At 53.2% G+C, this 23,427-nt stretch overlaps 1 protein-coding gene across 8 annotated transcripts in view; it reads right to left on the bottom strand.

Moving 5' to 3' along the window:
• Tns1 (tensin 1) overlaps positions 1 to 23,125 on the bottom strand; it is a 194,249-nt gene extending 171,124 nt beyond the window's left edge. For 4 of the 8 annotated variants that reach the window (XM_013519827.1, XM_013519826.1, XM_013519832.1 and 1 more), the window contains exon 1: positions 11,569 to 11,675. Coding sequence is in view for 1 of the 8 variants with exons in the window: in XM_005395673.2 (XP_005395730.1) it covers positions 11,569 to 11,683; positions 22,982 to 23,014 (148 nt within the window). In the remaining 7 variants the exon portion in view is untranslated. Of the gene's footprint in view, positions 1 to 11,568; positions 11,684 to 22,981 lie in introns of those variants that run through there. The other 4 variants (XM_013519829.1, XM_013519830.1, XM_013519831.1 and 1 more) reach the window with 2 other exon arrangements.
• Between the last annotated feature and the right edge of the window lie 302 nt (positions 23,126 to 23,427).

Genomic DNA, 23,427 nt, shown 5'->3' with positions numbered 1-23,427 from the left:
GCCCAGGGCAGTGGCCAGCTTGCCCTTTCTTCCCAATTACAGCGCCTCGCTCCATCCAGCTTCCAGCTGACCTGATCTCACCAGAGAGCTGCAGGGGAGACAGAGGTGTAGATTCAGGCTGGAGCAGCCCAGCGGCTCCGGGTCCCCCACACTAAGCCTCACTGACCTTGAGAATGCCAGTGGGGGAGATGCAGCAGGCAGACTGGTTGGAGGCTGGGATGTGACTTTTGCCACAGGCGTAGCTTGAGACCTTCTCTCAGGACCTTGTCCTGGCCCCACTTCGGCCTATGACTCAGCCAGTGATGAGCAAGGCTTTCCTGACCCCAGTAGCCACCCAGCCCCACTCAGGGACACCACCCTGACCGCACCAGGATGTGCCCCTGAGCCCCTAGTCATACCCAGCCAGCCAGCCTTTTGGTCTCTCCCACTTGCTTGGCACCCCACCCCACCCCAGATGGCAACTCCCTCTCTTCCAGAGGTCGCCCCTCTCTCCCCACCCCACCCTTGCCTTCTTTGGCTCCAGGGAACATAGAATTGAGAAGGCCTCAGCCACGTGACCTGAGTTTGGAAAGTCCTCACTGCCTCCAGTCTGCACAACTTCCTCTGTCACCATCTTGCTTCCTACCCTCTTTCAAGTAAGTGATTCTCTCTTCCTCTCTCCTCTCTGTATCTCAGAGTAGTACCTGATAATACACAGCAGAGGCTCAATAAGTATGTGCTGAGTTGAACCTGACAGAAGATCTCCCCCGGGGTTTATATTTACCTCATTTAATCATCTTGCTCTCAGCCTGTTCCTAAGCTGTAGTCCCCTATAATATCCCATATTCAACCAAAGAGGGATATTAAGTATCCACTCTGGGACTTTCAACACCAGTCTAGACATCACAGGCACCATGGTGTCCAGAGCTGTTTTCCTCCTCCCACGTACTTCTACCTTTCTTATAGCTGCCAGAGTGCAACAAGACCCTTCCTACCTCAGGCCCTTTGCATCTCTGGCTCCAGCTTCCTGGAACACTCCCCCTCGCCCTCATACTCTACTAGTGTGAGTCCCCCTTATCCTCTGGGAGTCCATTCAAAGCCATCTCTAAAGGCATCTCCTGGCCACTCAAATTGAAGTAGGTTGCTATTATACTTTCCAGGACCCTGATCATTTCCTTCCTGTACAGGTCATAGTCTGAAGTCGTCACAGGGTAACTCCCCACTAGACTCAGGAGCGAAGGGAGAATGGCCTGAGGCATTCACACCGTATCACCAGCAGCCAGGACAGTGTCTTTTTCAGGCCCAGAGACCACACACCACAAAACATTTTTGTGCAAATTAGAAGAAAGCCTCCCTTCAGGAGACCAGCCCCATGAGCCACAGCTGGACTAGTGTGCACTGTTTGTGGGAATGGTGAGAAGCTGTCCTTTCTCCGGACAGACCCAACCTTGTGTCGAGATGCATGGGTTAGTGAGCACAGCGTGGGCTGCTTCCAATGCTCTCTTGGGTAGGCACCCTTGGCAGTGCATGGCCGACATGACCATACAGAGCATCCCTGCCTGTCACACAGTGGATGGACACTCGGCAATCACCCACGAGTGGAGGACAAATGGAAATGTCACTGGGCAATCAGTACAGGGTGCTGAGTGCACCCACTTGTCGTTGGCAGTGACATGGTGAGAAACAGGGGAAAAAGCCGTCCTCGCACACTGAACGCAGGTGGCAGATCCCAGCACATCAGGCATGGCCGATCCACACTGACGCATCTGCCCTCAGCTGAGGCCTTCTTGCTGAGTCTCTTCCAGAGAAAGCTCCTTTCCATTCTTGGTCACTTTGCACAGGTTTTCTCTCACGGGGCAGTATCCTTGGTCTAACCTGAAGCCCTCCTATTGTCATTTGAAGCTTGGCCACCCATTGTGCTGGCCTCCCGCTCCCCAGGTCAATGACAGTCAGTGTACTACAGAAAGGAAATCCAAGGCAGCCAGCCCCTGAGGTGCTACTTCTGCCTCTGTCGCCTCTCGCACACTGAGGGCCTGATTCACATAATCAGCCAGTGCCATGCTTTGGATCTGGAATGTCACCCAAAGGCCCACATGCTAAACAGTGGCCCCCAGCTCATGGTGCCACTGGGAGTGGTAGAATCTTTAGGAGGTACAGCCTGGTGGGAGGAGGTTAGGTCATTGGGGGCATGTCCTTAAAGGGGGACCATGGCCCCTTGTGTCTGTTTCCAGGCCTCTGCTGCCATGTACATCGATCATGACATACTATTCTACCACAGGCCCAGAGCAACAGGGCCAAGTGATCAAGGGCTGAAACTATAAGCCAGAATAACCCTTTCCTCCTTTAAGTTAATCAACCTCAGGTATTTTGTCACAGTGATAAAAATCTAGCAGAATCATATACTATAGAAATGACAGTGTGTGGCTTCTGAGACATAGACATGAAAGGCACTGTGAATTCAGCTATGGTTTCTTGGGTCAAACACCCGGAGGGAAGCCGGGCACCATGCTATAGGACACTCTGGCAGCCCTGTGGAGAGGGATATGTGGTGAGGAACTGAGGTCCCTGCCACTAGCCAGCACCCAGTTGTCACTCTGGAGGTGGACATGGATCTTCAGCCCCAGCAGGCCTTCAGACAGTACAGCCTTGGCTAACATCTTGACTCAACTTCCTAAGAGACCCTGAACCAGAAGCACCCAGCCAAGTTATTCCTGAATTCCTAACTCTTGGAAACCATGTGGAATAAGCCTATCATCCCAGCTACTCAAGAGGCTGAGGCAGAAGGATAGTGAGTTTGATGCCAGCCTGGGCAACTTAGCTAGACCCTGTCTCAAAATCTAAAAAAAAAAAAAAAAGGGGGGGGATGTAGTTCAAGTTCATTGAATGTAATCCCCAGTACAGGGTGGAGGAGGGTTGCTATGTGTGATGACAATTCTGTATTTGTTTTAAACAACTAAGTTTAAGAGTCACTTTTGACGCAGCAGTAAATAACTAATATAGAAAACAGAACACAGGATCCCTCAGGAAGCAAAACACCAGCAGGTGGCAGATGCTGAGACCAAGACCAAAGACATCTCCCCAGCCCTACCTTGCCCCTCTAGCTCCCCTCCCCTTTCCTCACCCTACAATTAATCATCATGTCTCATGAAGTAACTCCAAAGACCTATCAAGTCTCAACCTTTCTGCTTAGTTCCCAACTATGTACCAGTTCCCACCAGTGATCCTTCCCTGGCCTGGTCTCCCCACCAGTCTTATCTCCCCATTTCTTAGGCACTGTCTTGTAAACAAGACACAATACCCAACACCTAGGAAGTTAAGAGGGAAGGTTTACTTTGATTCACATCTACAGTCCTTGTTAGGCTGGCTTCTAGGTAGAATGGCATGGCAGAGGCACATGGCAGCGGAAAGCTCCTGATGGCTTGGGAGACAGGAGACAGAGAGTGATCAAGGGAGAATTCTGGGAGAGAAATAAACTCTTCCAGGCCACACCCCCAGTGACCTTCATCTTCCAACCACCTGCATCTTCCTTGTCTCACCTTCTACTAGGAAGTCAGCTAAGAGCCCCTCTAGTAGTCCCACCTATAAGTGATGAGACTCTTGGGAGACATCTATGTAGATACAAACCATAACATTCCACCCCAGAAGACTCATGTGCATCCCTTTATACAAAATGCATTTGTCCATCCCTGAGAGTTGCCAAAGTCCTAACCATTCCAGCATTTCCAAAAAGTCCAAATCCAAAGTCTGAGACTCAAAGCAAACTATTAGCTGTGAGCCCCTGTAAAAATCAAAAAATTAAACACTGCCAACATACATTGGTACAGGGTAAACATTCCCATTCCAATAGCGAGAAAAAGGAGGTTAGAAAACAATGGGACCAAACAAGACCAAAGCCCAGCAGGGAAGGTCTTGTAGTCCCATGTCCAGCAAGTTGTGGTGAGATGTACTGTAAGGGACTTGGGCAGCCCTATCTCTATGTCATTACCTGTAGCTGTAGCTCTCATGGGCTGGATTTACTCACTCCTTGTGACTTTGCTCAGACATTTCATGTTACTGGCTTCTCCAACTTCATGGAGTCTCCACTGCACTTTCAGCGTCACCCTCACAGCTTTCTACACTGCCCTCTCAGGGCACATTGCCTGGCCTCCCAGCCCGTCTTCTGAAATCTGAGTGGAAGCTTTCCTGACCCAATGACTCTTGCATTCTGCATGTGCCTAAAGCCAGCATCACATAGATGGTACCAAGGTCTGCTGCCAGTTCAAGCAGTAGCCAGAGCCCCCTGAATTGTGGTTGCACTGGCTCCTCAGTACCTGGATGGCTAAGAAAGATGAACTGAATCCTAGGGAATCAATGCAATGTCCTAGGCTATTGCTTTTCTCCAGCAAGGTATCATAGTCTTTTCAAAACAATGTCTTTTACTTGTGAAGCATTGAACCTTGGGAAGGGTGGGGTCCTGCTGGTTCCTGTGATGTCCTCAAGCCATCTTTTCTGTCATCCTGTTATAAAGTACTTGGCTTCTTTTCAATGTTAATCTTTTTAGCAACCAAACTCTCCTCTGCTCTGTCTTTGCCTGTGTTTTCTTTCTGGCAAAACTGAAAAATTTTTACATGGACTTTTTGCTCCTGTTTCTCACAGCACATCTCACTAAAGGCTGGAAGCAGTTACCATGTTACTGCCTGAAAAATGGACTGCCTTGAAATTTCCTGTGCCAAATTAATTAGTACACCACCTTCACCTTAGTCTCCCACAAAGTCCCAGAACATGAGCAAAATGTACACAAATTTTCCGCCAGAGCATAACACACATGGCCTGGAGTTCAACTGTTAATGCAGTCCTCCCCAGCTGAAGCCTCCTGAGCCTGGTCTTTATTGTCTAGAATTTTACCCACATTCTGAGCTCTGACCAGAATCTCCCATCAAGCACAGCTAGTAGCATTCTAGGCGCTGCTTCTCCCATTGGCATTTCCAAACCTTTCCAAACTCCAGCAAGTGAATTCCAAAGACTTCTAAACCACATAGTCAAGCAGTGTCATAGCAATGACCATATTCCTAGTACCAAAATCTGTCTTGGTTACTTTCTGGTTGCTTAGACAATACCCAGCACCCACAATGTAAAGAGGAAAGGTTTATTTTGGCTCATGTTTACAGTTCATGGTCAGCTGGCTCCAGTGCAGGATGGCACAGCAGAGAGACATGGCGGAGGACAGCTGCTTATGGCATGGTGTAGAGGAAGGGGAGAGATCAAGGGAGGAGCTGGGGATAGAGATAAACACTTCCAGCCCATACCCCCAGTGATCTGCCCCTTCCAAACAGAATCTACCTTCTAATTGCAAGTCAGCTATAAGCACTCATCATCCACCTTCTAAAAGCCCTGCCTATGAGTTCCTGAGACTCTTAGGGGACATCTAGAAGAAGTAAACCATCACATTCTGCAATCAACACACCATTCTCAGATGCAAACTGACCACATCACATTCTTACCTAGAAGCTTTTATCCAGTTCTGTGTACCTTGCAATACCCTGAACCACTTGGCCTTGCCTCCACTTCCACCCAATGCGCCAGTGGTTTGTGCCATACAAGACTTCCCAAATGGACCTTTGAGTCTTTAAGGAGTGGTTTGGAATGGTGAGCTCATTTACATCCTCCAAGGCCCAGTTCCCTCAAGGCCATGTGACAAGGCACCATCTTGGAAACATAGACCAGGCTGTCACCAGACAACTCTGCTGGCATCTTGCTCTTGGAACTATGGGTAATAAGTGTCAGTTGCTTATAAATTACCCAGCCTAAGGCATTTTATTATAGCAGCACCAACAGACCAAGACATCCCCCTTCACAGTTGCCATCTTCCTCTTTCTCCCTCTGCCCAAGGAAGGGGAAATTCTAGGCTCTAACCTTGAAAATGTCCCAGAGCTGCTGGGGAAACACCTGGCCTGAGGTTCAGGAATGCTTCCTCCACAGTGCCATCTCTCCTCAAAGGCATTGAGTGGGAGGTGCAGAGAGGAACAAGTTGGGGAAAGCCCAGAGCCCTGGCTCCTGGCATCCCGGGGACGCCAGCGTCCTCCCTGGACACACATCTTAGGGTCAGTCTCCCACCCTCATCAGACTATGGGTTCCCTGCTCCTGTCAAGGTGCTGCAATCATAAGCCACCCACAGTGGCCCTATGCCACTGCCCGTGAGATTGGGGCCCTGTGGAGCACGCTTGTCAGCCCAACCTTGTGGGGTGCAGCAGGAGCCTATGTCTGCCCGTGAGGTCAGCACTGCTCCCCACTGCAGGATCAGAGTCAGCGCAGACAGCTGTGGCGGGGAAGGACTCAGAGTACCTGCTGGGGTGGAGAACTGCACCCCAGCCCAGCTTTCAGCCCCGTTCCCGCTCAGCTGGGCTACCGAGCTCTGTCGTAGGCTGGCTTCCTGCCTCTCAGGAACACAGGAAGCCAACATTGTTGGGATTTAAATGGCCTTTTCCTCCTGGACTCGGGTCAGAAAATGAGCACATAGCCCCAGTGTGCACCTGACCCAGGCAAAAACCAGCAGCACACCCAGCCCAGCCGCCCACCCACTTACCACGCTACACAGCCCTGCCCCGCCTTGCCCACTGTGCGTGGTCTGGGCTAGAATGATGTAGTGGTTAATTTTATGTGTCAGCTTGGCTGGTCTACAGTACCCAGATATGTTGTCAAACATTAGATGTTTATGGAGAGGCATTTTTCAGGTAAAATTAACATTTAAATCAATAGCTTTGTGTAAAGCACTTATCCTCCATGGCGTAGGTGGGCCTCATCCAATCAGTTGAAGGCCATATGAGAAAAGACTGACCTCCCCAAGCAAGAGAGACCTCTGGGAGCGTGCTGCTTTTGAACCTGAAATGCAGTTCTTCCCTGGGTCTCCACCCTGCCAGCCTACCTGCAGATTTTGGACTGGCCATGCCTTCACAATCAATGAACCAGTTCCTTGAAATAAACCTTGGTCTGTCCATCTCTCTCTCTCTAGCTACACACACTGTTGGTTCTATGTCTCTGAAGAGCTCTGACTAATATAATACAAGGTGTGTCACGGGTGGGTGGGTACGCAATGTGACTCTGAAGCAGGAATAAGAAGCAACTCTCGAGATCATCCTGTCCAGTGGTTTCCAGTTTTATTTTTACAGACTCTCTGTCTTCCTGCCGACGGGCCCTCAAGTGCCATCTGAGGGACGGTTAAGACTTAGAGGTAATGTGCCGTGTCCCAAGTCTCATTTTAGCTCACTAATCCTTGCAGTAACCTGATAAAGGAAGCATTTCTGTTGTCCCACTTCAAAGGTGAGGAAACTGAGGCTCAGAAATTCAGGGACCTGGTCAAGCAAAGTTCTCACTAGAAGGGTCACAGCTAGGATTTTAATCCAGGACATCTGAGCCAAGTGAAAAACTACCACACTTTCCTGCCTCATAACATATTTAACTCATAAAATGACGACTGCTTTGGCTGAAGTGGACAAAGGTTCTGGGGGGACTCCAGGTTCACCTTTTTCCTACCCTCTTGGGCCCCTAAAGCATCTCCAGGGGCCCTACAGCTCCTTTGGAGCACCATCTAAAACCTACATGCTATCCCAGTCCCCTCATTTAGACAAAGGGAAAAGTTAGGCCCAGAGAAGTTAAGTGTCAGATTCGAGGTCACACAGCCAGGCAATGGCAAGCCAGGGCTAGAAACTGAGAGTCCCCCACCCTTCCAGGACAGCTCTGATGGTTTCAAGATCTTCAGATATGGGAAGAGCTGGGGTCCCCAGTGAAGTAGTGGGGAAAAGGGTTCCCTGAAACAAAGGAGGGCTCTGGCTAGGTTTCCCCTGTAGAAGGCTGCCTGTCTTCCCAGGTGTATCCAGCTCTGAGAAACTGCAGGTGACTGCTCCCCACTCCTGGGCTGACTGAAAAGCACTGACAGAGGAAGTGGCCTAGGCCTAGGCCCCCAGACCAGTCCCAGCTGGCAGCCCTTGGGCTCTGGAGCTGGCACTCTGGTTTCTCCTGCCAGTTTCAGCCTAGTGGGAGGATAGGGCCCCTGGCCAAAGCTCTGAGTCCATCCAGCCTCCTCAAGGTCTCCAGCATTCTTAGGACCCCTCTAGAGCACTGCCATGGGTCCAAAGAGGAAAAACTCCTACATATCCCTCAAAACCCAGCCTGCACATGCCTTCCATGATGAAACCTGACAAAAACATCTCTGCTGGGCCAGAGACACCCTTTTTCACACACCTCTACATTAGCTTTGCCCCTGCCTATGTGTGCCCATGACTGCCTAGGTGTCTGCCTTCCCAGGGAAGTGCGGGCTTTTGACCCCAGTAGCCAGTGCAGTATCCAGCCCAGAGGACAACTCAGTCCATGCACATTGGAGGGAGGCATGGGTGTCTGGAGGTGAGAGGAAGTCTATGCTGAGAAAGCCACCCAGCCTTCGAAGGTGTTAAAAAGGAAATTCCCCAGGTCCTCCCACTCTCTGGGCCTCAGAAGGATTCCCTGGTCCAGAGCTGGCATTCTCATCTCAGGTGAGGAACCTGAAGCCCAAACTGTAAAGGGACTTAGCCAAGGTCACACAGGACATCCAGTGCCACTCTCCTCCCACGGTCTCATCCATCACTGCCCCCCACACAGAGCCTGGACCTTGACCTTAGCAATCGTCTCACAGTCAGTCACACACAGAACTGCACTGTCCTTACCTAGGACTCCAGGAGGTGCGGGATGGGCTTTGCTGTTAGCCCTGTCGCCTCAGAGCAGCAGGCTCAGGAGGGAAAGGGCTCGCCGAGTCTGGGGTACCTCTGTGCATGCATCTCTGTCCTGCCTGTAAGTCCCCACACTCTACCTTCTTGCCTGCCTTGTTTGTCTCTGAGTATCCAGAACCAAGATTAGACTCTCCCACCCCAACCATATCACATTAAACAGAGATGCAGGAGAAGGGGAGCAGAAAAGCAGCTTGAGCCACCGGTAGGCAGCCAGGGGAATCCAACTACCGGGTCTTTCCATGTCCTGCGCTTCCCTCTGGCAAAAGTACACTCAACATTACAAGCCCCTGGGAGAGTCCCACCTCCCACCTCCCAGCCAGTAATGCAGACGCTCACCGTGTGAGAGCCAAGACTTGAAGACGGAGAAGACCAGAGAGCACAGCAAACCTGTGAATTGGGCTCAGAGAATGAATGCAATGGAGGCTAGAGTCTAGCCCATCCTTGGCCCTCCAGCCAGAGAATGACTTGTAAGTATCACCATACCTGTCGGCACTGGTTGGCTGGCTGGATGATGGAATATGATGGGTATAGGGATGGGGTAGGTGGATAGATGGACAAGGCCTATCCACCTCATGCCACCACAACCTCCTGGCTCCAAAGCATAGAGGAGTGAGATGCAGATTCCTGCATCCCCCACCAATGAGCCTAGTGGCTCTGGCCCTGCTCCAGGCCTAGAGCCCCAGTCCTGCTAAGGGTGCACACAGGGCCTGTTGAGCCCAGTCTTCCCTTCCCTTCTGGGCCTGGCCCCTACGCTTTCCGCGGCCCAGTTGGGACACCTAGTGGTGCTGCTGGAGTATAGCCCTAGCTTTCTTCCCTCTTCCAATCAACTCCCCGCCCTGCAGCAGTACCCAGCTAGAGCTGCCAGAACAGCCTGGCCCATCCCACAGCTCCGCACCGGTTCATACCAGCAGGGCTAGATTGGGATCCAGATGAAACTGGAGCCATCTCTCACTCACCTTGAGAGCCCTGCATACACGTGAAAGTCAAATGTCCTTGTCACCCTGAGCCCTCTGGCCAGGTAAGCCGGGGGAGTGGGTGCCGCACACACGGGAGCCAAGGCAAACAGCAGCCAAAATTGTGCCCAAGACCACAGAGAGAGTCCCCAGGACTTCCTTCTCCTCCTACCTCCTGCTGCCTCATATCTCAGCAGCCCCGAGGGTCACTGGGGAGAAGACACCAGAGAGAGAGAGGAATTGGAAGGAGAGGGGACAGCTGAAAACTGACTCATGCAGCCCAGAGGCACGGGCCAGGGTGAAGGCGCCGTTTGCCGTTACCCAAATAAAATCCAAACGCCCACCCTCAGCCATTCCCGTGGCCTTCACCCTAACCCACCCACAAGTTCTAGCCAGGCCTCTTGAGAAGAGGGTGACACCATGTGGCTGATTTTGCCACTGCAAGAATTCCTGTTGCTGGGGGTCCCTGTCTTGCCTCGGGTTCAGGACAATAAATAACTCTGTCCTTTGACTGGTTCGTGTTCCACGCGCAGTCACAGAGGTTCACTCAGTTGCACACCTCCAGCCTAACACTCCTACCTCCAACACCCCGCTGAGACGCTCTGACCGCTCTCCCCAACCCCAGCTCAGAGCCTTGAAGCTCCACTCCAACCCAGCCAGCCGTGGGCCTTGACCAGAGCTGTGACCCGTGCCAGCCTCAGGCTCCTCATCTGTAACACAGGGATGCAGCTGCACCTTCAGATGCTGCAGCGGGCTGGGACCACGCATGCAAGTGCCCAGTCCCTAGTAGTGCTTCAGAAACTGTTCCCAAGGCTGGATGCCAACCTCCAAGCCTGGCATGGAGGGAAGGAAGCAGGGAACAGAGGCCAGGTGGGAGAACCACAAGAGCAAAGGCTCCTGGGCAAGAAAGAGCGTGTCCCGTTCGGCATAGGGGACCTGCTCGGCCTTCACAGGACCTGCATGGGCCACAGCTAGTTTGAGTATGGAGCACAGGACAGAGAGCTGAGCCTGGCAGGCCTCACAGCCATGGGAAAGCTGCACTGTGCAGAAATCCCGAGGTTTTAGCCAAGGAAGCGATGTGCCCAGATTTACACTTCCAGCTCCTGCCTGCAGCTGCTGTGGTGGGGAGCTGGAGAGGTCAGCAGACAGGACAGGCCTGGGCTGCTGCCGGCCATACAAATCAGAGATAAGGACTGCTGAACTGGGGGACAGATGCTGAGATGTTCAGTGACTCTAGCTGCATCGGATGACCCTGGCAACTGGTGTGATGGACAAAGGAGAGGGCACTTGCATGGGTGGTGGCATCTGCCACAGAAAGGGGTACAGGGCCTCCTGACGATTTCCCTGTGTGGCTCGGCTTCCCTGTGACGGTGACTGCCACACCCCAGGCCCTTCCAGGAGTACATGGAAATAGCAGTTGGAAAAGCCTGGCAGTCATCAGGTCCTACACTGACTCTGATTCGGGCCCTCTTAAAATCACCCCAAATTGCCACGAGGGGAGGACTGCGGCTTGGTTTCTTTGCAGCCCAACCAGTGCCAGGCACGTGTCAGCCACACACTTTCGCACGCTAACCACGTTGCTCCTACCACCCATCCATGCACCTCACATACAGGACCTTCACACACGGCTTCCACACCCTAGCCACATGTCACTCACACGTGCCCTATACTACCCAAACACCTGCCATCCACACATCACACCTGCTACCTTCACATAAGCTACATGTCATTTCCATGCCACCTGCCACATGTCACCCACACTCCCACATGCACATGTCCCATGCAAGGGAGCTCAGCCCCCTTCCCCAGGTGAGAACCAGGTTCAGGACACGTCCACCTGCCCAGGTAGCCCTCTCCCTCTCGGTAACAGCCCCCGAGCTTCAGGCATCAGCACTCACCTTTGCAGGTGCAGCCCTCCCGGGTGATGGCCTGGCGGCAGATGCCACAGGGCTTCACCTTCTTGAAGGTCTTCACTTTGAAGTGGTGGGTCTTGGGGGCCTCCAGGTCCTCCGGCTGTGGGAGAAGGAGCACAGGGATAGTCAGGATGAAGGCTGGCATCTCTGGAAGGACTCAGAGGCTCTGGAGAAGCAGCAGGCAGGACAAGAAGAGAGGAGAGGCACAAGCCCACTTGTGGGCTACAGAAAGAAGGAGGTGCCAGGGACAGACAACAACAGTGTGGGGACGCTCATCCCAGGCTCCCAGACTTGCATGGACCAGAGATCAGGATTCAGAGAGCAACTAGAGGCCCCAGCACCCAGGGATAGCAGACCCCTCCATGGCTTCCCATTCATCATTTTTATTACTTCTTTATTGGGGCATGACTTATACACAGGAAAGTGCACTAAGTTTAAATGTACAAATGTATTACTAATTGGGCTGGGGCTACAGCGCAATGGGAGGGCGCTTGCCAAGTATTTGTGAGGCTTTGAGATCCATCCCCAGGACTCCCCGCAAACGCATTGTTTAATACACCTTTAAAATTATGCACCTTGTGTGGCCACACCCAATGAGCTCCCTCTTGCCCCCTCCCAGGCAGGCCTCCCCCAGCATAAATGCTACTGGGACTTCCCTTGCCAAGGAATCTTTTCCTCGGGCTTTTAAACTTAGCATACAGTATGCCCTCTCATGTCCAACTTCCCGCATGCAGCAGTGGTCTGTGAGATCCTCTGTGTTGTCACAAAAAGCAGCTGCTCCTTCTGTCCCAGTGCCATGTGGCATGCTATTGTCTGAATGATTGATGGTCCTTAGCTTCTCCCACTTATGTCCCCAGCATGGCATTTCCTTCCAGGCCCTCTCACCCTCTTCATCCCCAGCCCAAGAGGCCTCTTCCATCTTTATTTTTATTTATCTATTCTTTGCATTATAAAAATAGGCAAGCACAGCTCTTTTCTGCAATGTTGAACCCGGGGCTTTGTACATGCTAAGTTCGCTCTCTCTCTCTCTGTCTCTCTCTCTACCAGTGAGCTATACCCCACTTCTGGGAAAATATGGCAGGCTGAGTTCCTGCTTTAAACTGTACCATCTCATATACGAGAAGAAGACAGGCCTGTAGTCCAAGCCATCTACTAATCCACCTTGCCAGGACCCCTGGGCCACCCATTCCACAGGCCTCAGTTTCCCCTCTGGAGAGCACCACACCCCTGGAGCTCTGATAGTCTGTCCTTTTTAGCCATGCATGAGATCACACTCTGGGTCACAAAGCCCTGCACGTCACTGCCCACCCTACAGCCCAGCCCAGGCACAGGCTGGGGGTGCTCTGTGGTCAGAGGACGCCCCAGGGACAGCATCCCATGCCCCTCAGGTATCCTGCTGCTGTCTAACTTGGCTCTTTGCCCTGCAGAGGCTGGAAGGACACAGCAGTTTCCCCTTTCCTCTCCCAGGCACAGACATTTCTGACATCCCCCTGCACTGGCACGGGCACATTCAAGGGTACACACAGAGACAAGATCGCAGACTCTGCCGTGTGGGCAGGAGGGCTCTGCTCTTCTGACTTTCCTCTGTGTTTCTAGCTTTAGCACCTCCCAGGTCTGTGGTGGGGGTGGGAGGGGATACCTTTGTGCCCAAAGGAAGAATGGCCAAGAAGCTCAGCATGCTCAGGAAGGACTCCTATTTGGAGACACTGCAGAAGGGATCCCTGGGGGAAAGAGACAGAGCCACTGAGACAGAGAGGGACTGGGGTGAGAGGTGCAGAGAAAGAGAAAAGCTACTGAGAGGCAGGCCGAGGGGGGAAAGCAGACCAAGATAAAAGCAGAGACAAAGAAAGAGACCAACAAGTACACACAATGAGAGAGATTAGATAGAAACACACAGAAACTAAGAGAGGAACCAGAGGATCAAAGAGGGAGAGACAGACAAAAAGACACCAGAGCTCCTAACGACCAAATCTGGGAACATCTAAGCATCAAAATACATAATGATAGTAATGGCCTAAATGAAGCCATTGTGTTATAAAGAAATAGATGAACAAATGGAAGTTTGATGAGAAATGGAGCATTTTTGTAGTCTCAAAGCACTTTCCCTCATCACACTTATAAATCACAAAGTGGGTGGGGGCAGCTTTTCCTGGCAGTCTCCACTTCAATCAAGCGATCAAAGCGATCGCCAGTAATGGGACAAGTGCAAGTCGTGCGCCTGGGAGGGAGGATTGAGAACAGAACATCGCTTCTGCGACATTCCTGCCAAAAATCTAATCAAGAGAAAACATCAGGCCAAGCTGAGGGACAGTCTCAAATTAAATGCCCTGGAATCTTCCAAAGTGACAAGGTCACAAAAGCCAAGGAAAGACAGGAAATTTCTAGACTGAAGGAGACTCAAAGACGTGACAGGTCTGTCACGCAACCTGATTGTGAACCGGATTCTTTCACACCCATAGAGGACATTGTGGGGACAAGTGGCAAAACTTCCATGGAGTCTGAGGATGAGACTGTAGTAGAGCATTGACATCAGTGTACTAATTTTGAGGGCTATGCCGGACTGGGTAAAGGTATTTGTCAGAAAATCAGGAAAATATTTAGGGATGGTGGAACATTGTGTCAGCAACTTACTCTCAAGTAGTTCAGGGGTAAAAAAATTCTCTGCACTGTACTGTAAACTTTCTGACCTTTGAAACTGTTTCAAAATTCAGAGAGGGACAGGAAAAGAAGTGTCAAGGGTAGAGGTGGAGAAACCAGAGGGTGCCAGGACCCCAGCAGTGCCCCCTGGTGGCTAGGGGGAGCAGCAGGGATTGCTGGGCAAAAGCAACTAGGAGCCTCTGGAGGGATGTGGTGAGGATGGGCATGGGGTATTTCCCAGCCCTTGGCTTCCCTCGGTGTCCCCATGCCACAAGGGGGCACGGAGAAGTCCCCTCCACTCTGCCCTCCTTGTCTCCCCTCTCAGCTGCTGGCTGGCAGCCTTCCCAGCAATCTCTGTCACAGACATTCCAGGGAGGGGCCCCAGCCCAGTGTCAACTGCAGCAACCCTGGTCTGGACAGGGGAAGGAGCAGGGAGAGAACCGGGGTTCAGATTAAGGATTACCTGGGAGAGCCATCCCTGGGAGACCCCGAAACATCCCCAAGCCTGCTCGCCCACCCCACTGAGCCCAGCAAAACTTCCCACTCTAGTTTATCCTCTAAACTCCTCTCCCCACTTCCCAAACCCAGCTCTTCCCCCAAAACCCAAGGAAGAGGCTTCACCCCAGAACGCAGCAGGGACAGTGCAGTCTTCTAAAAAGGGGATGAGCGGCAAGTCCACTGGGCAGGTTGCAGGGAGTAGAGCCTTCCAGACTGTTCAGCAAAGGCCTAGTTTGCCCATCTAAACCCACAAAATCTGAGTTTACAAAATCGCTCTGCCCTCTAGGCCAGGGTTCAGATACTCCTGGACCTCGCTCATGTCTCTAAGCAGCACCTCCCTTCCCTTGACTGCCTCAGCACACTCCACCCCTCACCCCCACCCTGCCCTGGCTCTGGCTGAGGGAGCCCTGGGACCAGTCTGGAGACCTGATTCCAAAGCTGTTACCCCTGAGAACATCGGTGGCCTTCTCTGGGCCTCGAAGACCCCAAATGCAAATGAGGTCTTCGACCAGTCAGTCTGAGTCAGAGTGTGGGACACTACAGGACAGTACCTTGGGGATGAGGGGCTGGAGTGATGAGGTGGGATATGCTGATGGTTACACAGAGCAGGAGTTCTGAGGAGACATGGCCCCTCTGAAGAGACGCTGGGAGACCCCGAGGGGAGGAAGTAGCCCAGTTCTGCCATCCCCATGAGTGGCCCAGCCTTCCCTTGTGATGAAACATTGTCTAAGGATCTTGGGGACAGTCGCCACACGGGTTTAGATGTCTCCAGGATGGAGGAGGACAGCTGAAGGTAGGCTGACATCCTCTCTTAAGATACTTCAAGGAGCTGTCCCTGGAGAAGGGACCACGCAGGACATGTGAGGGACGAAGGCCAAACAGGCAGGAGGTAGAGCTTGACCAGGCGCAAATCTGCAACACCCCAAGGGTAAAGTCTGGGCTGACAAAAAGAACCCACTGTTGGGTGCTGTTCTGTTCTCCCTGGGGTGCTTAGCAGATATAGGCCTGGCTTGTAAACGAACCCCATAAAGTAAACGAGCCCATAAACACAAAAGGCCGTGCAAGGGCAATGACTTGTCATGACAGTAATCTTTTTCCTGACAAGTGGCAGACAGCCCTGAGAAGCTCAGCCCTGAGCCCTGCCCCTACTGAGCTAGCTGGGGAGATTCAGGAGGGGGGCATGGCCACAGCAGGGAGTCGTCTGTCTCTCCAGCGCACTCCCTCAGGAGCCAGAACCCAGAGAAGGGAAGGGGTCCAGCTGGGGTCATTCTTCCCTGCCCCAAGACAAGTCCGCCCTGCAGCAGTGGGCTTTCGGGGCCAGCCCTCAAGGGCCCCCTGGCCTTTCCCTCCCTCCTTTCAGATCAGCCTGCTGCCCAGCCAGAGGGGTGCGGCACATCTGGCTCAGGCAGCCGTGGCAGGAGTCCTTGGCTCTGGGTTGGAAAAGCTGCTTACTGGTTCCTCCCTGCCCCATGGGGCAGAGCAGCAATGGGGGTGTTGAAGGGAGTGACAGCCCCACGGATTCTCCAGCTCCGGAGTTACCCCCAAAGAATGTCCCAGCTGTGCACCCTACGAAGCTCACCATGGCCAGGCAACCTCCCGATAACATGGGGACGGAGCAGAAGTCCACTGGCCAGTGAGCAAGGCAGCCTGGAAAGGGAGTGGCCATGAAAGAAGACAGGACAAGCCTGGAAGTCAGCTCCCGGCCACCCACCAGCATCCCCTCTAATTAGAATGAGAGGCCTGGTGGGGGCTCCAGATTCAGGGAGTCCCACAGGCAATTTAAATGAAGCTTCCACTACATCTCACCTTCATATGGACACAAAAGTTCTCTCCCTCTCCAGGCCCCCAGCCAGCAAGTGGCCTGCCCAAGTTCTTGGTCACCCTGGTGGAAAACTCTGAGTCACACTCAACGCCTCCCTGCTCTCTTCCACTCTCCAGCCAAGCAGCTGCCACAGCCCATGAATCCTGCCTGGTTCCCTCATGCCACTGTCCCTCCTGGGCTTTCAATACCCCACCTTTGCCCTGTTTGGGGCCTTCACTTCTGCCCAGAGCTGCTGCAATAGCCTCCCAGGGCCCCAACATGGGTACGCTCCTCCAGATTCCTCACTGTCCACAGGGTGCCACTTTTGCCTCCCCCACCAGCTCAGTCCTCTACATAACCACAGAATACTGATCGCACTTGGGAATTCAACAGCAATACAATCCTACCATCTAACAGGCAGCTTGCACTCGCATTTGCCACCTGCTCAAAAAGGTCCATTATCGCTGGGCCTTTGATTGTTTTGATTTTGGATTCAGGACCCAGTCGGGGCCATGTATATTGTGTGCATGTGTGTGTGTGTATTTGTGTGGGCCTAGCGGTGGAACTCCAGATCTTTTCACTGAGCTACATCCCCAGACTTTTTTTTGAGACAGACTCTCACTAAGTTGCTAAGTTGCCCAAACTGGGCTCAAACTTTCAAACCTCCTGCCTCAGCCTCCCAGGGTGCTGAGATTACAGGCATGTACCACCACACTCTGCTCATGCATTACATTTAGCACTTGAGTCTCCCTCATCCTTTAATCTAAAACACTGTCTACCTTTTTCTCTGTCTTTTATGACACTGAAGTTTTTAAAGATTCAACACAATTCTTTTGCAGAAGTCCCTCAGTGTGGGTTTGTCCTTTCCTCATGATTGCCCTGCAGTCTTCACTTCCACGTAGTCAACTATTATTCCACGTTGCCTTGGAATCCACTTAAAATATAAGTTCTCCTCTCTCATACCAGAAGCAGGACTCGTTCACCTGGACGCAGGTTCTAGTTCTACACCCCAGCCTCGCCCCAGGTCCCATGTCGACCCACTATCCGCCTTATGCAGCGCCCTCTGTGACCACCTCCCTACGGGATGGCCACAGACAGCCAACTTCACTAGCCCTGCTGACATGCACACCCGGCTGCCCTGCGCAGAATGTCACAGCGGCCACCTCTCAGTCACAGCCTAATCTCTGGAAACTCACACCTACTTGCTCTAAACCAACTACAACTCCCACGGGAAACCTGCTCAAACAGTGCTCAAACAGGACCCCAATAAAGCATGGCCCAAGGCTTCTCTTGCTGTCTCCCTCTCCCTGCCCTCCAACACTGCCACATAAGTAATAAAATCTTATTACTTATAAGATCCATAAGTAATAAAATCCTCATTTCCACCTTGTGTCTTTCTGAATCACTGCAGGGCCACTCTCTCTATTAAAGACCCTAAGTAAAGGCATCCCCAGAGTAGAACTTGGTGCACTCTGACTTCTCCATCTGTTAGGGGGTGACTCCAGGCAAACTGTTTAACCTCCCCCTGCCTCACTTTACTAATCTGTTAAATGAGCTAACAATAGCAGCCACCCATAGGTGCTGTGCAGAGGAGATAAGGCCTGCAAAGCAGCTGGAGCTGCGCCTGGCACACAGGAAGTACTCAGCAGAAGTGAGCTGGGGCTCCCGCTGCCCTTCCTCCTGTGTGCACTGGACCAGCTCACCAAGTGGTATATGCCTGCACATGCTCCTGCCGTGTCATCCATGTCTCAGCACAGCCTGAGTCTCAAACAAGTCTGAAGGACGAACTGAGTGGCGTTGTCCTGGCCCGGGTTCCCTGTGTTGTAACTGCACCCGACTCCCACGGACCTGCTCTCAGGGGACGGCGAACTCGGGTCACCTTCTTCACAGCCACAGCGGGTGCTCACGTCACCTGGCTGAGGACAGCACCCTTGGAATCCAGGTAGCCCCAGATCTGCACAGAAAGGTGGCCAGCAAGGCCTGACATTTCCTGACCCTCTCTGCAGGCCACAGAGGCCAAGGCAAGGCTCTGGGGCCCAAGTTCAGCTGGGAACCCTCAGCTCTGACTCTGGCTTGGTTTCTGAGCTGGATGATTTCTCACCATCAGTTTCATTCTCTCCTCCATCCCTTCCATAATTTCATCCCCAAAATTTCTGAGCATTGAGCTTTTCCTGCCCTTGGTGCATAACAGCCACTAGACTGGGGGAGGGGTACTGAGCTGTGGGGACTCAGAGGCCAAGGTAAGCGGCAGGCCTGGGGTCCCTCCTTCAATCCCCACAATGACATCCTGTGGTGAGGCAGGAGCGCTCACCCTTGCTACTGTGGGTAGGGCAAGATAGAGGAGCAAAGACACAAATCCAGGTCTGTCTCAGGTAGGGCCTCAGGGCTCCAACCACCGCACTAGGCGTGGCCTCTGACCAGGGTGTCCTCAGCTACTTGGGGATTCCGTCATCACGGCAGACTCCTCTCTTCCTGACAGCTCCTCTCCACTTCACCCTCAGTCAAGGTTAGGTGCCTTTAAATGTCCCCATAGGATCCCTCCTCTCACTAACAAGTAAGCATCCTTGCAATCATTAGACCAATACCTGCAAGGTGCTTGAAGAAAGTAGGCACCTTAATTACCATGACATGGTGCAATGGGGGCTTGGCTCACAAACAATTGGATGGTTCTTTCATTCCAGAGCCTCTCAATGCCATTCTCCACCCCTGGGCTGCTCATCACGATCCCCCTCAACTGGGAGCTCTCATGCCCTCCCCTCCCGCCATACCTTTGGCCTCTTGAGGAACACCAAACCATGGCCATGTGGCTTCAGGCAAGCCACTTCTGCTCCCTGAGTCCCCTTCTCCTAGACTGTAGATGGGGACTATTCATCCCATCCTATGGTGAGGTCCCACAGAACTGCAGAGAGGTCTGAACAAAACTGTGTAGACCAAGGGAATGCACAAGGATAAGGCACAGAAGACAGGCTGAGGACCCTGCTAGGACCCCACAGCTCATCAGTGGCAGGGCCAGGATTTACACCCAGGCAGGCTGGCATCCACTCTGCCCACTACAGAAGACATGCACCACTCCTATGACCCCATTACCACTGACCCTGAATGCCCTGTCCTGAAGAATCCCCAGCGTGGAAAGCTCCGCGTCGGGAGGCAGCAGGTCAGGTGCTGGGTGACATTAAAAATGTTCCACAAGAGCTGACACTGAGCTCTTAGGACACTTTGCTAAATACATATGTGTGTTATCTCGCTTAAAATCTACCGAGGAGGCTGGAGGCATAGCTTAGCTGCAGAGCAGCGAGCAGGCCTGAGGCGTTGGATTGAAGCCCAGCACTACAAAAACACAAAACAAAACAAAGCCCTAGCAACCCTAGAGATAGGCTGAAAAACCAAGGCACAGAGATGTGCAGCTGCTTGACTATGGTCACACAGCTACTGATCAGCGATGCCAGAATGGAACTCTCCACTGCATTAGCAGCCAGCACAGTACACTTCCTCTCAACCCTGGAAAAATAGAGCAGTGTTTCTCCCCAGGGTGGCGCTTCCCCGTCACTTTTTAAACACTTTGCAAAAGGAAGATTTTATCTCAGACCCTGGTTAGTCTCAGGCAGCAAGGTGGACAAAAGCAGAGAAATCGAGCATCAGAGAACAGAGGGGCCAGGCTGGGGTCGACGTGGCAAGAGCTGCAAGCAAGGAATCCAAGGGCTCACGGGGACCCTTCCGACAAAAATGTGTGCTCAGCACCGGGCAGGACACCAGCTCCAGAAAACAGAACACATCATTGTCCACAGCTGGAAGTGGCTTTAGAGAAGAGGATCCAAGTTTCTGTGAGGTCCAGAAAAGCAAGGGACCAGCCCCTGGCCACAGGGCTACACTTGGCCCCAGCCCCTCCCTGCCTCAGGGCTCTGGTGACCCCACCCTAATGAGCCCTCTGCAGCTCCTAGGGATGACAGCCCTCTGGAAGGAAGGCCTATAGCTCTGACTCAACTCACTTGACACCAACACACTTCAATTAATAGGCGTGTAATTATTTTCTAAATAAACCATGCTTGACTATGTAATAGCAAATGGAAGCATTTGATGAGAAAATCAAGTTATGCATAATATATAGCTATGCGCCTCAGCTAATAAAGTGATTTTTATTCCTAGGGCTTGTTAGAACGATGCCCTACAGATGCACTACTTCTTGGACAAAACAGCGGCAGCTGTCTCCAAATGAGAACACAGGAACACACATACCCACACGCACTCACCCTGGGCACGAGACCTTTGTCCTCCACTCGATGCCTTGATTTACCTCCCTGAGGCTGCAGATCCAGCCAGTGCTTGGTTCTAGAAGAGCTAAGCAGGATCCTTGCACAGTCAAGAGAGGCAGTCCGAACACTGGGTCCCGGTCCCACCACCCGCTTCCCAGGGAGATCCTTGGCCCATCAGATCTGGGACACACAGGATCCAACGTTAGGAAGGAGGTTGTGGGGTAAGGAAGGATTAGGATTTACTAAGCACCTACTGTGTGCCGCCGTGGCAATCCTTTGCCAGGAATATGTCTGTCCTCACTCAAGGTGTGCATTATTCACCTCCCTTTACAGATCAGGAAACACAACACTTCCTTCTGATAAATGGGGGCATCAGGACTTGAATCCAGCCCTGGTTGGTGTCAAAGTCCACATACTTCCCACCACCAGGCGCCACTCCAAGTATCAGCCACTTCCTCAGCGAGGTCTCCAGGGCCTCCGGGTCCCTCTCCATGATTGATGCCATCAGCCCCTCCATCCCCACCACAAACACACACCCCAGCCGGGCTAAGGCCCACCCAGAAGGAGCAAGGGATAACGGATAAGAGGGTGGGGAAGAGAGCCCTGACACACTGGGACCACTTCCTCTGTCCAGTGCCGGGGCACAAAGGCAACCTAGGCAGGGAAGGGGTTGGGGCACTGGGAGAGACAGCAGGGAGGACAGGGTGCAGGCTGTTCTGCTTTTGAAGAACCCCAAGAAGGCAGCATCTCCTGTCACAGCCCAAGAAGGTGCCCTGGTCACCAGCACCCTCTACCACTCCTCACAGAAAGTGTGACACCCAGAGGGTCCTCTGCACATGCCAGACACTGCCACTGCCCGGGGCACCAGGACAGTCTCCTGCCTGCCTCTCTGTAGTCCCTTTTCTTTGCCATTCTCAGTTCACACGTGGGGAAACTGAGTCTCACTAGGGTGAGGCACTGTTCCCAAAATCTCTCAGCTGCAGTGGCCTGCAGAACCCTCTCTGTCTCCACAGCAGCGCATCACGCCTGACGGTCTAACTGCTGTTCCTCCTGCTGCAGGGCCCCCTCAATAGCCACCTCCACCCTGAGCACTGAGAGGAGTTTGGCCAAAGCTCCACTGACAGATGTCAACCTCAGCCCGGCCAACCCCGGATGCATCTTTCATGTGGGGTCTTCTGGGCACCAAACCCATCCCTCAGACCCAGTCCTCCCGCCGCCCAGCCTGCCACCCTCATTCCAGCCCCACCTCCACCTGGCCCTTCTCTGCCCAAAGTCCACCTGGCCGCCCAAGTCTGCTTTCCCACAACTGCCCTCAGCCAGGGCTTCCCTGGGCCCTCCCGAGGACTGTCCAGAAGAGGGACAGGGGCAGGAAAGGCCACATCTGGATTCCATGCCCAAAGCCCCCTCCCCCAAAGCAGCTATCGCTCTCTGAGGCAGACATTAACCTCAGCCAGGGATGACTTCCTGGCCCTCCTGACCCCTGTGCATGCCTTCGCCCAGCCCAGAGAGCTCGCAGGAGCCCCTGGGGGACAGAGGTCTCCTCCATCCCCGGCCCCCAGCCCTCTCATCCCCCTTCCCAGGACTCTAGCCATGGCTGGCCTCAAATCCTGAGCTCTCGTCAAACAGACCCCAGGCCTGTCTGCAACCCCAGTAGCCCCCAACTTCCTGAATCTGGGGCCGAGAGAGAAAGGGAAGAGAGCAGCCCACAGGTTCTTACAAGGATGGGGGCTGTGCAGGAAGGGAGGGAAGTGGGTAGAAGCTGAAATTGGGTCTAGAAGGGAGAAAAGTGATGGAATCTGAGAATTCCTTCCAACCCAGCTTTTCCAGATGCAACACTCCAGGTGATTGGTTCCCTCTCCCAGGCCCAACCACTGCCCTCTCCTCAAACTCCACAAACTCCACAGAGGGGAGAGAAGAACGGTGACCCCCAGTGCAGGACGGGGAACAGGAGAGACTCTGAAAAGAAAGAAACTTTTCAGTGGCTTCTCTCCACTTACAGCGCCTGGACTCAATATGGGGGGCTGGGAGGAGAAGCAGAATGTACTGACCCCCAGAACCAGAGCCGGCACCAAGGCCAGACTGAGAGCTGCTGAAGTCAGTCTGTCCTTCTAGTACCCCTGAACCCCAACACTCCCCTCCTACTTCCAGGTTCTCAGCTGCTGGATGAGGGATGGGGGGCAGGGGACTTCGGAGCTAAAGCAGCTGGACCTACCCAGAGCATGCAGGACAGACAGATCCACGTCATCTTCGGCGGGTCCTGTCCCTCCGGCCACGCAAGGGCCTGCAGAGGACGCCCCAGAGCTTGCGGTACCCACGGAGCAGGCAGAAGGGAGCACGGAGCGGTCTGCAGCTCACTCAGCCAGCATCTGCGGGCCCCTCGCCTGCCTGCCGGCCTCCCGCTCTCCTCCCTCCTGCTCCTCCCACCCCACCCCCTTGTCCCAGCCTCCTTCCTCCTCCCCCTCCCATCCCACTGGTGGCGCAGGGGGTCAGAAACTCAGCTTGGTGGGAGTGTCAAGGGGACAGGGCAAAGGGAAAGCTACCTCAGGCAGAGTCCCTGAAGCCACCCCACTCCCAGACACACAAGCCCTGTGAGCCATCGCGCCTCCCTGTGCCTTCTGACCCGCGGCCCACAGGCTGGAGTCTGCTCCGCACTGAGAA

This window comes from Chinchilla lanigera, unplaced genomic scaffold (genome assembly GCF_000276665.1).
Source record: "Chinchilla lanigera isolate Chin_1 unplaced genomic scaffold, ChiLan1.0 scaffold00052, whole genome shotgun sequence".
Lineage (NCBI taxonomy): Eukaryota > Metazoa > Chordata > Mammalia > Rodentia > Chinchillidae > Chinchilla > Chinchilla lanigera.
This window is presented reverse-complemented; position numbering and strand designations above follow the sequence as displayed.